Genomic DNA, 15916 nt, shown 5'->3' on the forward strand with positions numbered 1-15916 from the left:
AACTTGTTTATTCTTATTGTATAAACTACATAACTGCTTACAACTATTAGTTTGTATTTCTTGTTAATTCAGATATATTACCATCAACTATAAATAATAGGCTTCTAAAGTAATATCTTCTACTTAAAGACACATGACAACTTCATTCTAATGGATTTCTAGGCCACAGAAGAATATATACAGACTAAATACTAATGTATCCCAATACTGCATGTAAAATGATTTCATCAATGGTTTAATAAAGTGTATTTTCAATATAAAAGTTACAATAAGTTCAATGACATTTTTCGAAATCCCGAACATCAATATTGCTTGTTGTTGATAGACTATAATCAGTATTCCATTGTTATCTTAGAGTAAAAGTTAATTTTCATGTGGGTAATATTTTATCGTATTTAATATTTGTAATCAATATTTTCTGTCCAATAAATGATTAAAGCTGTAATGAGCATTACCTTTACATGGAAATGTATGTGCTAAAGTGTTTACAAGTTAGCTTGTGCAAAAGTATCATTGAAATTTGCAAATGTATAACCTAAAAAAGTAAATAAAACTGGAAGAATAAATAAGACAACCCATCAGTGTTTAGCATGTTCTACACAATGATTAATCATAGCATTATGGTTCAATAAAAAAATTTTGTCCACTTCAATACATATAAGTGACATAATGTATATCAGAAAAAAATGAATTCCAGACTTGTAGAGCAAATGAATGTGTATTGAGCTTATGGCCTGCATGTTTGTTTATTTGTATGATCAATGTCAAGGAGAGCATGTAGCATGTAGGAGCAAACATATGTATATATATAAATTAATTCTTAAGTAAATAAATAAAAATATATATATGTATGTGCATTGTCATACTTACAACGTTTTTGTTAATCTGACTCTTCAAACTACAACTCTGATTTTTTATTTAGTACACAGAATGTATGCCTCATACCTTTTTTTTCCTGCCTGACTTCATTATATTTATCTTATTCTAAAATGTAACTTAAAAAAACAAATATTAAATTATAACAGATTTTTAAGTTGATGTATTTTTTTAAAAGTTGCATTGTGAATATGATAAATACTGTAGCCTTATCTTCCATTGTTACATAATATGCGAGAACCGGTCTGTACTTTACTGTTCGATACAATAGTACACACGATAAAAACGTGGCAAATTTGGGTTATCATAATTTGGATCGTGCATTTAATATACGTAGGAACGCAATAATGCAACTGGTGAAAAGGATCTTAGCACAGTGTTTGATAAGTCACCGAAGCAATGTTTTGTTGCAACTAGTAAATCTAAAAGAATTGTAAGGTGTATTAACAGTCACTGATAAGTCACAAACGGTTCACTAAATCTCTATACAGATCTCTAGGTAAGCCTCACTTAGAAAACTGTACTGTTTTAAGTTTTTACTTTTCTCAAGGGTGGGTGTGCAGGAACTGTCTTGAAAAACCAAACAGTCCCTTGCTGACCATATGTTATTATTAAATATTTATTGACAAATCAGTTCTCTGAGGCCAGTGCTGTGTCAAGTGAGATACAAGAACACAAATCTCAAGCAAATAACTCTCATCCTGACCATTAACTCCACCCCTGTTCACTCTTAACCAGTACAAAGTAACAACAATTGAATATGGGCCTGTTTTCTAAAAAAATCAAAATAAATTTTGTTTGTTTCTTACACTACACAGTTTAACACATGTATTCATGCAGTCTTTTTTTTTCTTTATGTCACATTACATGACATATACTGTACTTACGTATCTAGTAAAAATTAATGGATAACAAGTACTTAGTAATGAAATATTGTTTTGGGAACCACATACAGTAAATATGTTATTGCTGTCAGTTTCAAGTGGTAATCTCTAACAAAGCTAGATTTACTTGTACAAACATTAAACTTTTGGAAGGGATAATAAACATGCAAAACTGTTATGGTTTTTTTTATCCATCAGACCTGTATGCTTCTAAGAAACTGATTCTTTTATTCCATTAATGATTAATAGATTGAATGGTTTTGGTTTCTTTTACTCCTTTCCAATGGTGGAAGGAGCTGTTGAATCATGTTGGTTAGCTTTTTGCTGGTGAAAGATAAAAGTACAAAAAATATGATTCTGTAAATGTTAATATTGTAATAAAATAATCAACATCTTTTCCGGGATTATTTTAAAAAGTCTGAATACAGAGAAAGACACTGTATATTGAAGACAAACTTTTGTTATAACAAAAGAAAAAAATCTGAAGACTCGTGTAGAAATGCACCGAGATATCATTACATACAGTGTTGATAATATGCTTTAAAAATTGTGTACAAGAGATACAATATGTAAGTCAGTTATAAATTACTGACAAAAGTAAAACTAAGTTAACTGAACCTCTAGTAATTTAAATTTACCATTTATTTGTTATTCATCTTGTGACTTAATTAGAATATACAATATAGCAACTTGTTTTATCATATTTGTATGTATACATATACCAAAACCTAAAATCCATTACACAGTTAATCTTCTAACAAAACATTTTTGGTTTTCTGGCTTGAAAGCCTGAAGTGACTAACAAAGAAAACATTCTATGAACACATCAGTGTCTACTTAGTAATGTTTTTTGCACCTTATTTTTTAATAGTATGTATTTGTAGTTTTCAAATTATGTTTGTGTGTGTATTATTATCCTCTCACTGTTAAATACCATACTGTATTATTGAAGTAAAGAAACCAGAAACATAGCTAACAGTTAGTTTAATGTTAATGTCACACAATGAATGAGGCATGAAAATATACTTCAATTGATATATAATTATCCCAAAACAGGCATATTTCAAGCTTATTATGAAACATTATAATCCAAAATAAGGAACAGTTAAAAATTTTAATAAAGTATTTTTTCAGTATTAAAAACTAAGCTGTCCCATTTTTGTACCATACAACTAGGGAGTACCAAAAAAGGTTTTCATTTCTTACATCCAAGTTGGAGGAGGGAAGCTAAGTAATTTAAATAAAAAATTAATGATACATTTATTTTGATCTTTTTATGAAACATGATTTTTTAATGTGAACCACTTGAACTTAAGCCAAAACTAGGGCTTAAAAAAACTGTAATCATGATGTTTTAATTGCTTCCATTGTATATTAAAGATTTTACTAATGGAATTAGGTATAGTGTATGCTATAACATTTGAAAGGTTTGTTGATGTCAAGTTTTTAATATCTTCTTTTATAAACATAAATTAGTATGGTGATAAAAACCAGTAAGTCTTGGAAATACTATGGTACTGTTAAATGTGCATGTAAGAACGTTAAATGATTATTTAACAGCAGTATCTTAGACTGCCTCCTGAACCCATTATATAATGCTGTATTTGGAAGAGTTTAAATATTGTGTTTAAAATAAATGTTTCGAAGGTTGTCATTTGTTTTATCCCGTCATCATTACAGATAAGGATAAATTGTCTGAGAAAGAGTAACTGGCCAAAACAAAGTATACATCAAGTTTCAAGAATTTTCTTCATTCACCACAAACTGAAGAAGAAAACATCAAAGACCTGAATGTAGTTCATCCAGATAAAATTTGATTTCATATTAAGCCATGAAAATAGCTTATAGTAACTAAACAGAAAAAATACATGTATATTTTTTTCTTTTCATATAAATCCAGTTATTAACTAGCCTTTAATATAATGCTGATACTAAATAATATTTTCCAAACAGTGGTAGGCATTTTCTACAGAAAACGTGAGTAAAAGCCTCAATCTTAGCTCAGTGTACTGTGTATATTTTCATATGTTTTAAACAGATTAAAAAAATCAAATACATTGCATTAAATTACTCTAGTTTTTTATTTTTAAAAGAAATAACATGTAGTGTTCCTAAAATAGTTTTAAAAAAATGTTTTGGCTATGTTATTTTGGTGAGCAAAAAAGGGTTGACCTCTGTGGACCAATAGATCTTCAGCCACCTTGTCATTTCCTAAGTGCCCTAGAGCTGGGTGATTAGTGAAATTTTCTAATCAATTAACCATCAGGCTCATTAATAAATTATTCTAGCATATGACTTGAATATGCAAAATAATAAAAAAAAATAGTAATAATCATATGCATTAATTTCAATTAGACAATTACTTTTGTGAATCATTACACTAATCGATTAAACTGTACAACCTTGAATTCATTGAAAATAAAAATGAGAAATAATTATGGTAATACTTCAATTACTTGGATAGTTGGAATAATCAAAAATAAAACTGAAACACTAATTTCGATTAGTTGGTTATTTTCATGACATTAATTAACTTAATCATAATTTCAGTTAGTTGATTATTTTACCCAACACTCATTGACATAATCACTACTTGTAGATAATCAAGTTAACTGTCAAGTTCTATTTCTGTATTCTAGATTTAACTGTGGAAAACTAATTAAATCGAGTTTCATCTTCTCAATGATATGTACAAGTTATAACTGAACATGATGTTCAATTAAACTTTGTAAATTTCAAAGAATATGTTAGGCTGTTAAAAAGGAACATGCTTTAATAGCGATAACAAAGGTAATTTTTAGGACTAATTCTGTATCTCTTGTTTGTACATTTGTTAAATAGTAAAACATATAAATTTGCCTGATAATTATTTAGGTTATTTACGAATTATAATAAATATGGAATGTCTGGCATCAAGAGAAAATTTTACATGCTATGATCAGTATAAATGTAATAACTTGCATGGTAGTTTTCTTACTTAATATTGTAATTAATAGCTTATAAACATTGTGCTGGGTTGAGCCATGTTATGCTGTAGTCCAAATACAGGGCTAAGATACTTTTATTTTTCTTTATACAATTTTACAGTGAACATCGTATGAGATACTACAAGTACAATAGTATAGTGTCAAGCTGTGAAAAAATAAGAGAACCTAGCACAATATTTAGCCTAGTTAGAACCCAGTTAATAAATTAATTACGCTATTAATTAGATAACATATTGGGATAGACACTTTTTGAAGTTTTTACAATTTGTATAATGGAATTTAATTATATCAAACTGTAAAAAAGCTAGCTGGAGTACCTAGCCCATTTTTTTAGTTAGGCTACTACACTGGTATTAAACTTAAGTTAAAGTTAGATGAAACAGAATTTTAGATTGTATTCGAAAAGATCTGTTGGTTTTTGTTTATTTAACTTCAAAGTTCAAATAGGAAATAACTGTAAATACTATTAGTATTACTAATAGTTATGCGAAATAGTAGTACCAAAAGAGCTAAATTTAATGCATTTACTAAAAGAAATATGCCAAATAATGCATTTTCTTACTTCGTCATTAGTAACCGTAAATTTTAACCACAAACTCTAGACCCAACTGCATGTTTCACATTCAAAAACCAGCCCTCTAACGGATTCATTTAACTTTACTCGTTGGGCATTAAGTTTAATAATTAAAGAGCGGGCTTATATAGTTCATAGAATTTTACATTTTGATAAATGAATTAGGGCGAATGTCACAAATACTCAAATATTGGATTAAAATTCCATAATAACTTTCAAAATCAACAGAAACATCCGATAGTCTAAATTAGAGGTCGCTTTCAATTCATGACTAACTACGTATAAATCTTACCAAGAACGAAGGGCGAGGTAACGAAATACCATTTAGTGACTGAAAAATATCAGGTCAATTTTACAGTACACTAAAGTACAAAAATCATACGGAAATCAGAATATTTTCGAAGTTCAAAATAAGCAAAATCATTCTAAATTTCCTGCCCAATATTGAAATGATTAAAATGGGTTTATGGCATATAATTTGATGTCATTGTGCCGAAACTACGTGAAAACAAACACTCTTCCAGGGCGTCGTTTCGTCTCGCGTAAGTATCGTTTGCAGTTTTATTTTTAAGCTAGTGCTGGGAGTGGTGGTAAAGCCAAATTATTATACTAAATTATACTTTTCTGGACCTATCAATTTATAAAGACTATTAATATTATATGTAACATCTCCATTGATTTGCTCTCTAACTAGCTTAGTCCTATTTCTACTGTTCTAGGAAATAGAACTGTTCTCCGAATTTATAACCTTAATAAAAATGGAAGAACTGTTTGTGTCAAATTAAAAATTAATTCATTTTTTGTTGTTTTATATTAACCCATAATGATCATAATTTAAGTAAATCAGATTCTTCAAGTGATAGCTATTTTCGATATTTTGATACTTGAATTTAAATGAATCTGTAGGAACTTGACCAAAATTAAACTATAACGTATAAATATGTTATGTACAATGGGGACATTTTTGAAGCTTACCTGCAAGTATCATAAGTTATGATGCATAGCTTGATTTCCAGGCGAAGCTGATGTAAATGATTCATTCTTTATTATATCATATTTGTATAATTTCTGAAACATGCAAGAATTGTTTGTTAAAAATATTTTTATTTAGTAATGTGACTTTCTTTTTATAATAATAATAAGAAACAAAAAAACAAATAGGCCTAAAATTAGTGAGAAAAATTACACTAACTGCTTTTTTTATAACATTCCTTTTAATTTATTCTGCAGATTCAAACTCTGATGGGCAAATTAAGAATATGTAAAAAAGCAATAAAAACTGCAGTTAATGTTATTTTTATTACAAATGTTAGGCCTATTTGGTTTTTAATGTTTCACCAACTTTCAACATTTAAACTGTAATTTTTAAAGAAGTAAGTTAAAAGCCAATTTTAAGACTTAATTAAAAGTTGCACCCACAAACTATATAGATATATGTATGTGTGTGTGTGTGTGTGCAATTATATATTATATATATATATGTGTGTGTGTGTGTTTGAAATACATGCATACAATTTCACTAGTAAAATCTTTCTAAGATTTGAGTTGATAAATATATATATATATATATAGATATGTGTGTCAGCTCAATTATATTTTTAAGACTGTTTTAGTGTATACATAGGAGAGTTAGTTTGTAACCTAAAGATAATTGTTTCAGGTACTACCAGAAGCACAAGTGCATTATGCCTCATCATCACTGTTGTGTCATTGGATGTAAAAGTGATAGCCGTTACACTATTCCTGATCCAGATGACACACCTCTTAAATTTTTTTGCATTCCAAGTGTAACAACAAAAAAGGATTTGCATGATAAATGGATGGAAATGATAAGAAGACCTGACCTGAGTGTTTCTCGAAACACACGAGTATGTTCTCGTCATTTTGTAGATGGTCGGCCAACTCTAGAAAATCCACTTCCTATTCAGAATCTCACACCTGCTTCAGAACATCAGATTTATTTAACCAGTTGCATTAACCCACACCAAACATTATTTGGAATAAATAACCAAGAAACATGCCTCAAAAAATATTATGTGGGAGAAAAATCAAAGAACATTTTGAATAAAGAAACTTCCCAGAAATCTGTTAATCCTCTAGCTGTAAAGAAACAAAAACTTGAAGTTAACTCTCGAGTAAACACTGATGACATCATATCAAATGAGATATATTTTGCGCAGCCAGTTTTGCATGAGTATAAGTCAACACAAACAAATTATTTTGTCAGACAGACATTGACAAAAAGTACTCAGACAGAAAAGGTTGAAAATGATGACTTAATGTGTTCACAAAGAAAATTGTATTCAAGTTCCAAATCCACACAGCCTACATTGCTACCTTTTATGCAGGTAAAACTACCAGTCCCTTTAACCATTACCTTTTTAAAAAATGATAGTATACAATTTCATTATTATACAGGGTTTAAAACCTATACAGATTTTCAAACATATTTTATAGAAGCTGCCTCAAAGCTAAATATTTTTAGCTTTCATCAAGATTGTAAAAATCAGAATGGTCATGAGTTTGATCAGACTAAAAGCAATAATCTGATTAAAGAACTCTCAACTTTATCACTAGAAAATGCTCTTTTATTGGCCCTGATGGTGAAGAATTTAAGTCTACAGTTTCATGATGTTGCCCATAAATTTCAAGTTTCTGTCTCAACAGTGCAGTATTTAATGGAAAAGTTGAGTCCCATTTTAAACAAAGAAGTTGAATAAAAGTGGAACATATGCATATGCTTACAGAATCACATCTTCTCAGTAAAATACTCCTGAAATTTTTTCACTGGAGAAGTGGCCTGTTTTACTTGAAGATAAATTTTAATCACAAATTGGCATCCTGCAATTAATGAAATTTCTCTTTAATAAATTGGATGTATTTCTTTGTGAACCATTGAAACTCCAAATATTACCATGATGAGTAATTATAGTGAAGACAGGATATTTTAAAATGCCCTGTATAGAACTACCATTTTTATAGTTATTTCTTTTGCTGTACAATTTTAAGTTGAAGCAACTTGGCTAATCTCAGTCTTATTCTTTATAAATGCCTTCAAAATTAGTACATCATCAGTGTATTATCACCAGTTTTATAATTTTAGCAATGTGTGACTTTAGGTATAGCATTGTTCTTATTTGGGTTATACTTTATTAAAAAAATTTAAAAAACCTTGTTGACCAAATTTAGGAATGACATTCTTGTAAACCCATAAAAAGATTTTATTACTTCTCTCATATGTTGGTATACAATGATGTATATGTGCAAGATGGTTGTAATGCAAAGTAATGAATTCAAGCAGTTTTTAATATATATATACTTAGAGTTGCAGTACGTCAATTATATATTTATTAAGCACTCAATTAGATTGCAGATGATAGTGTAGAGTAACGTTTATTTAGTATTGATATTTTGTGAATTGTTTTTGAATGACAGTAGTAGACATAGATTTGAATTATTTGAAATCTTACAAAAGTTTTGATACAAAAATACAAATCATGAAAGATTTACTGCTCTTTGATCTTTTACACGTCATGTTCATTCTTTTAGATATATTCTGTGTTGAATCGTATTTTGACAAATCGGACGTACCAATGATGAAAATGTTTGCACTTAGTTAACAAGTCATTAGGCATATACAAAATTAATCACAACACTTAATTTTTCAGTAGTTTTTAATATACCTAAAGTATTCGATTGGAGTTGATTACTTAAGGTACTTAACATTAACAAATATCCTGTGTATTGGTGAGAAACAAACACTGTGGCTTGATCAACCATAGAAAATTATTTATGCATTTCATAGCATCAGACTTTTGTATAGTTTCAGGTACTTAAAAAAATACTTTCCAGTTGGCATTTAATTATGAGTAATGTAATATAGTTTTGCCACATTTTGTTCCACAAGTCACCGATAATTTTGTTTAATACATGCAATGAAGTATGAATACCTCAAGTGATATTATAACCGAATACAATAAGATCTAGAATACATATCTAATGGATTCTTTAAAACAGTCCGATATGTTGGCAAAGACTTTTCAGGAAACTGCAGAGTAAAGTAAGTTATTTTTATCTACATTTATATAATATTTATATTATTCATAAATCCAGCAGTAGGTTTTGAGTTTGTGTTTAAGTTACCAGTGTTTAGTTGGATAAAAAAATGTAAGTATATTATTATTTATTCTTATTGATTTTTGTTTATCATTTTACATATGTAAGATGTTTTGTTAAAAAATAATGCAACATATTATTTATTTTTGTTTTATAATGTTGATATTTCATATATCTTTATTAGTAGTGTAATTAGTTTGTTTTGCATTTTACCATTTAAAATGAGCTAAAAGAGACATATGGTACAAATACAGTACTGAACCATAAGTACATTAGTCAAAAAACAGTAAATTGTACATTCTAAGACAGTTCAGGTATACTAAATATAGAATTATAAATAAATGAACAGGCCTATAGGAACAGAGGCAGCTAGAGAGGGGTCAGGCCCCACATTTTTCTTCCTAGGTCATGATTTTACTTATGCATCTTTTTAGCATGCATATGCAAATATGATATTATTTCTCTTAACTTCTAACAAGCGATTACATGCAAAATATATCAATAGAACATTTGTTTGTTGACAAAGGCATGCATTTCACACTTTTGCACAAAGTGCCAGGGATTAGCCCTCTACCTACAAAAATAATCCTATAGACCTACCATTACATGTGTATACAGCTGAAGAAAATCCCATTAATATTTTATTACCACGAGTTAATGCAGCAAATAAGTTAGTTAAATTCTTCATTTTGAACTGCATGTTTGTACCATCAGTTATTGACTTTACAGGACTGCTGATTGATCTAGCATTTGTTTAAAAATTAATTCTTCCAAATCATAACTGAACACATTTATTAATAATGTTAAAACAGAAGATATCCAATGGTATTATGTTAGCCAAGTTAATTTTTTAATTCACTTTTAAAACCTCTTATTTTGTGTCACCTTGATGGAGAAAAACTCAACTGTCAATAAGTGCAGACCAGTTCTCCATGTTATAAATGTTAATGCCACTGGAATAGTACATAATGCATTATAAAGACATATCGAAGAAGTGCCAAAAATAATCATTTTGACTATAACTCTTGTAATAATGCCTTTAAGAATAAAAGGTACAGAATCGCATACAGTTATAAGTAATTAGCTTAAAAATTACATTTTCTGTACATGTGAATTTATGTCATTGTAATAATGTACTGATAGCTGTGCATGTAATGTCTTATGTGGTTCATTCAGTATCAAAATCAAGCAAGACACATTGACGTTATTATAGCACATGTTCGTGCCATGGATCCACAAACTTTGAGATAGGGAAGGCTTTTTAAGAAAGTATGAAAATTTGTAATTTTTGATGATCTTGAGAGAAAGAAGACACTTTAAAAATGCTTCATTGTGAAGGAGTACTTTGTTAGCATTTTTTTAAAATACTTTTGAGGGTAAGAAAATACATCCGTTAGAAATATTTTAATGGATATAATATTTGGTGGCTGATTTCACTCAAGTCAGACAAATGTTAATTTTGTATCAGGGTAGTTTTTAGCCATGGCGTAGCAATACATAGAATGGCTATGAGTTGTTTTTTCTTTCAAATACAAACTTTTAGCTCATAGCTCTGTCATCTCTTGATCGATTTGGGATCTAATTACAGTTTTGGACTCAGGAGGTCAAACCTGTTTGATTGATGTATTTGACCATGCCCGAGGTCTCATAGATTAATTTACTCTAATCCTGCCTAAAAGAGATCCTGATGAGTAATAAAATTGAATCGGGTATACAGGTGGCACACAAAAATATAGCTAATAAAAAGGTGTCATAGATTATTCAAGGATTCCTTTTGTTTTGTTTTTTATCTAAATAGATCCAGTTAGATGATATTTCATGAATGCAACATAACCACATTATAGCCTTATTTTTCTCTTGATTTAAAAGTTCTTCACTAATGAGTAATAATAAGCGCAGCTTTCTAAACATAAAAATGTTTTTTCATTTATACTTTTCATTTGTACTTTCACACTTTCTGATTACAATGCTAGAAATCAGGTTTCGATACCCATTGTGGGCAGAGCACTGATAGCCCACTGCATAACTTTTTTTAAAATAAAAACAAAAGCCTTGCTGTTAAAATGTATGATTTATGTTAAATATATTTTAACTAATGTGTAGTTAAACTAATCATTTGTAACTCATCAACAGATTTGATTAACAAGCTATTTTTGATTGTTTTAGAAGTTTTTATATTCACAATATTTGTTGAAAAATTGAAATTTTGTAATGTTTTTTATTAAAAAAACCTAAAACTAAGGTTTAAGCATATGGATAGATAATGCTAGTTTCTGAAGTTTAAGTTAGTTTTGTCTCATTTATTCACAAAATATATTAATTTTAATACTTCTAAAACTTCAAGTTTGTGTAATGTTATTTTTAATTAGACTTGAAATTTGTTTCAGTGCCATTAAATGTATAGAGTCATCCCTTTTCAATTTTCTGTGGCTGTAATACTTTACAAGATTCATTATTTAACATTAGCTATCTGTTGTGTTGACTAATGGTGACTGTTCAGTTATTTAATGGTGTTCACTGATCTTCAAGGTTTAATCATTGTGTGTTTGTTATTAACACATTTGATGATATTTTATGTATTTTTGGAAACTGAATGTAAAGAAGTCCCATGCCTATTTCATTGTATTTTATGCTAGCCATTAATAACTATTGTAAGTGGCTAACAGAGTTAAAACTAACTGATAGAACAGTGTAGGTGTTATTGAAATGAAAGAAAGGACTGTTGTGGGTTATAAAGGCAAGTTTTATTTTATTGAAGAGGAATTATATATGTCAATATTTATTTTTTCTGTATTTGAATGTAGTAGACATGTATGTTCTTTACTTTACAAAGCAAGATATCTTAGAGGTAAACTGGACATACTGTATTTGAGTAGGTATAAACTAAGTTACTGAAGTAATATTTAGAATGATCTATTTTCTTATACAAGTATGTATATGTAGAACTAATGGTTTGATCTTTCTATATGATGTTAACTCATGTATCTTTAAATATTGCTTCACTTAACACTTGTGCTTAGATAAATCAATCTATTGTTATTTCATTGGGTACAGTATGTGTTTGTGATTAAGATGATTATTTGATTAAATTTTACAAAGGAAAAGCTTTAAAATTCTCAGAAAAAAAATTATATTAGAATCAGTTTGGATACAACATCAGCACAAACTACGAACACAAGGTGCGTGAATGAAACTCGACTGATATTTATGACTGATAACAAAGCAGGTGTGTAAGTTAAAATTCTCAATTTGTTAGTTAATGCAGAGGCCAGGTTGAGATGCATTAGATCAAATTCTAGTCAAACATATAACATTTCTTGTATTAGAATACAACTAAGGAAAAGTGTTATAAGAACACATACTTCCAGTTAAGGTTAGTGTACTGTATATATTACACACCAGGTTTATCTTTCTCCATAGGCATAAGTACTTATTTAGCCTAACTACAAGTTGAAATTTGTATGCATATATGTACTTGGATTTATTAATACCATCACCAAATACAAACACTTGTGATTACAGCCCTACTAATTTATTGCTTTCTATACCTGTGTTCCTTTTCTCAATATACACACTGTTACGTATCTGCTCGTTTGATAATTTCCGGTATAAATTCTTTCCGAGGGACTTCAGTGATACAAGTCCTTTCTTAATTAAAACTAGTTTATTCTTTCTCGATACAATTTTGTAATACACAGAGTTTCCACAGTCACTTTAAACTTAACAACCTTTATAACACAGGCAATAAATCACAGTGATTCACACACTTTACTTACGGTGCCTACTGTTCGCTTGCCTCAATTATCTATCTCTTCAATCTATCTGCATATGTCGCTGGCTTTCTTTGCCAGGCTTATATACTAAAAAAGAGGGCATCTAGCAAATACTCAGAGAGTCGCAGGGTTCCTCGATAATTCTAGAAACTCCAGCATCACACGACTTCCACTGTCATAACAATACACTGTATGTGTCTATATATCTATATATTTATTTATTTATCACTGAAATGTGTATTTAAAGAAGGAGAGAGAACAGGAATGTTATTAATTAAAGGTATTCCCTTTAATTAGTTACTATTTGAGTATTAAATATTAATTACTTGTTAGTTTATATTCTTTTTTTCAGCTGCTCAACTGCTACCATCTTTAAGTGATTGTTAGAAGGACTGTATGTGGTGGAAAGAGCTAGGATTTGATCTTGGTTTTCCTTAATACAGCAGAACAAGTGGATACACACTTAATTTTCTTTCTAACAAGAAAAACCAGGATTGAACCCATTTAATCTTACCATAAATGCTTAGGTGGTATATCTTGATTGTAATCCCCAGGAAGAGTTGATGAAGTTTTTCATGATCCAGTAATGTTCAGTGGTGCACCCTCTCACAAAACAACCCAATTCTCCAGTATATGTACCATTATAGTGTAAGATTTGAACTACATTGGTTTAGTCTTGCTGTACAGATAATAGAAATAAAGCAGTGTGCATGCGTTTTGAGTCAGTTTCATTTGTTGCTTTGGTTGATGTATGGCTAGTATTGGAATCAGATGTGACATTAAAATGGTTTTCTGAGAACTTTATGACTTTTTCTTTGTAATATGTTCTATGAACTCTTGAAAGTGTGAATAATATTACTGTTCATTATTTACAAACTAACATAAGTCTGGTTGTTGTTGTTTTTGTATCAGTGTATTATCTTTTGAAAACCAGTAATTTTGTTGTAAAGGCAGTCATGATATGAAAATAAACAAAAAAAAATGCTATTAGCCAACAATGAAAGTAATTTATTATACAGGATGAATTCACTTGTTCTGTTTTAGTCCTAACATATTTCATTATTGATCATTATAAGCTTTATAATTTTTTTTTTAACTGGGAGCATCAAGTATTAATGACAGGTACCATGATACCTCAATATCTTTTAATGTACCATAGTAATTTTGTGGACATTTAACATGAAGTAAATTTATAATATAACTTCTCAGTTTACAAATTGAAACTCTTTTTTTTTAATAGGAAGTACAAATATGATTTTGGGGGCAAAGACTGACTATTTTTATTTTTAGATTACTTGTTGCCTTCTACTGGTAATGACTGTGTTTGAAGCGTCTTCCTGTGTTTAAATGTGATAGAGACTGCATGCAAAGATGAGAATATATATATATATATAAAGAGAAGTAAAATAAATTGGAAACTTACAATATTCTTCTAGTTTACCCATAAATTAAAATTTTGGTCTTGGCTTCCAATCGTTTTAATGTACAGAACACTAGAACTTAGCCTTCAGTCTTTTAGAAATTTAAAATTAATACACTTTGTCTTTTTTTTAATACAAATATTTTCACTAACTCATAAGTATAGTAAAATGACCAATGTCAGTAATAAATGCTGTTCCACAGAAGTAAAGGCAAATAAATGTTTCTGAATATTTGATACAAGTTAATGTCAGTATAATTGTTTGTTATAGTACTGTTACGTTTGTTTGTTACTTTTTTATGCGATACAAGTCCATTTTTAAATAAAACTAGTTTATTCTTTCTGAATACAACTTTGCAATATACTCAATTTTCACAGTCACGCTATAACAACCGCTATAATTCACAACGAACGCCACACGTGCTCGACTCAACAATATGTCTCTCTCTGTCAGCAGTTCAAATAAATTGTTGCCGCCACGTCTTGACCGTCTTATATGTACAAGAATACCGAAATCTAGTAACCTCCCGCGGCTTCATGAACGTTCTAGAAGCGTGTGACGTTACTAGGGTCACGTGACCTCCGCTGTCGTAACACTGCCGCTTCCTTAGTATTGATCGTCCCGAACAATAGCCACTTACATTAAACCAATAAACAATTAACAATAATTTAATTAAATGTACAGAATTTATAAACACAAAATCAAAATTCAACAAAGTCTCTTAATTTTACAGGACGTATCTTCTTCCGTACTGGTCACTGTCTGGTTGGCTTCTGCTTCATGTGGGGGTTCATCTGCTTCATCAGTAAATGTCCTATCATTGGTAACAGTCACATCAGTGGTTGTAACTTCATCAAGGACTTCACTGTTTCCCTTCTCAAAACCGAGTAGAGTTTCTTTTTCGACAGTGGCCTTTTCAGGTGACACGTCTTCAGCAGCGTCATTTGTTCCGTTGTTCACTTCATCCCAAATGAAATGTCCTGGACCGTGATAACTTCAAAGCCTGTTGGCATGCACCACCTTTGGCTTACCTCGCCGACCACATTTTACCCGGAAAGTCACGTCTGAGAGATGATCCACTATGTCATATGGGCCTTCCCATGGAGAAGACAACTTAGGAGACTTCCCTTTGGTCTTCCTGGGATTATACAACCACACCATGTCTCCTGGTACAAAGCTGATTTCAGTAGATCTCTTATCATAAGATAACTTCATCGAATCAGCAGACGTTTTCAAGTTTGAACGCACTTAATGGTGAATGTCATCCATCCTTTCCAATAACACT

General features: G+C 29.8%; 1 protein-coding gene across 2 annotated transcripts; it reads left to right on the plus strand.

The window, feature by feature from the left end:
* The first annotated feature begins 5441 nt into the window (after window positions 1-5441).
* LOC106466104 lies at window positions 5442-14098 on the plus strand. Of its 2 annotated transcripts, XM_022394060.1 has the most exons (3): window positions 5443-5863; window positions 6982-7669; window positions 13563-14098. In XM_022394060.1, the coding sequence occupies exons 2-3, from the start codon at window positions 7007-7009 to the stop codon at window positions 13584-13586; spliced, it is 687 nt and encodes a 228-aa protein (XP_022249768.1). In that variant the 5' UTR covers window positions 5443-5863; window positions 6982-7006; the 3' UTR covers window positions 13587-14098. The 2 variants fall into 2 exon arrangements, with proteins under 2 accessions (XP_013781799.1, XP_022249768.1); XM_013926345.2 differs by lacking the exon at window positions 13563-14098 and having other exon boundaries at window positions 5442-5863; window positions 6982-9489.
* Window positions 14099-15916: the final 1818 nt, after the last annotated feature.

Source organism: Limulus polyphemus, unplaced genomic scaffold (genome assembly GCF_000517525.1).
Source record: "Limulus polyphemus unplaced genomic scaffold, Limulus_polyphemus-2.1.2 Scaffold2151, whole genome shotgun sequence".
Lineage (NCBI taxonomy): Eukaryota > Metazoa > Arthropoda > Merostomata > Xiphosura > Limulidae > Limulus > Limulus polyphemus.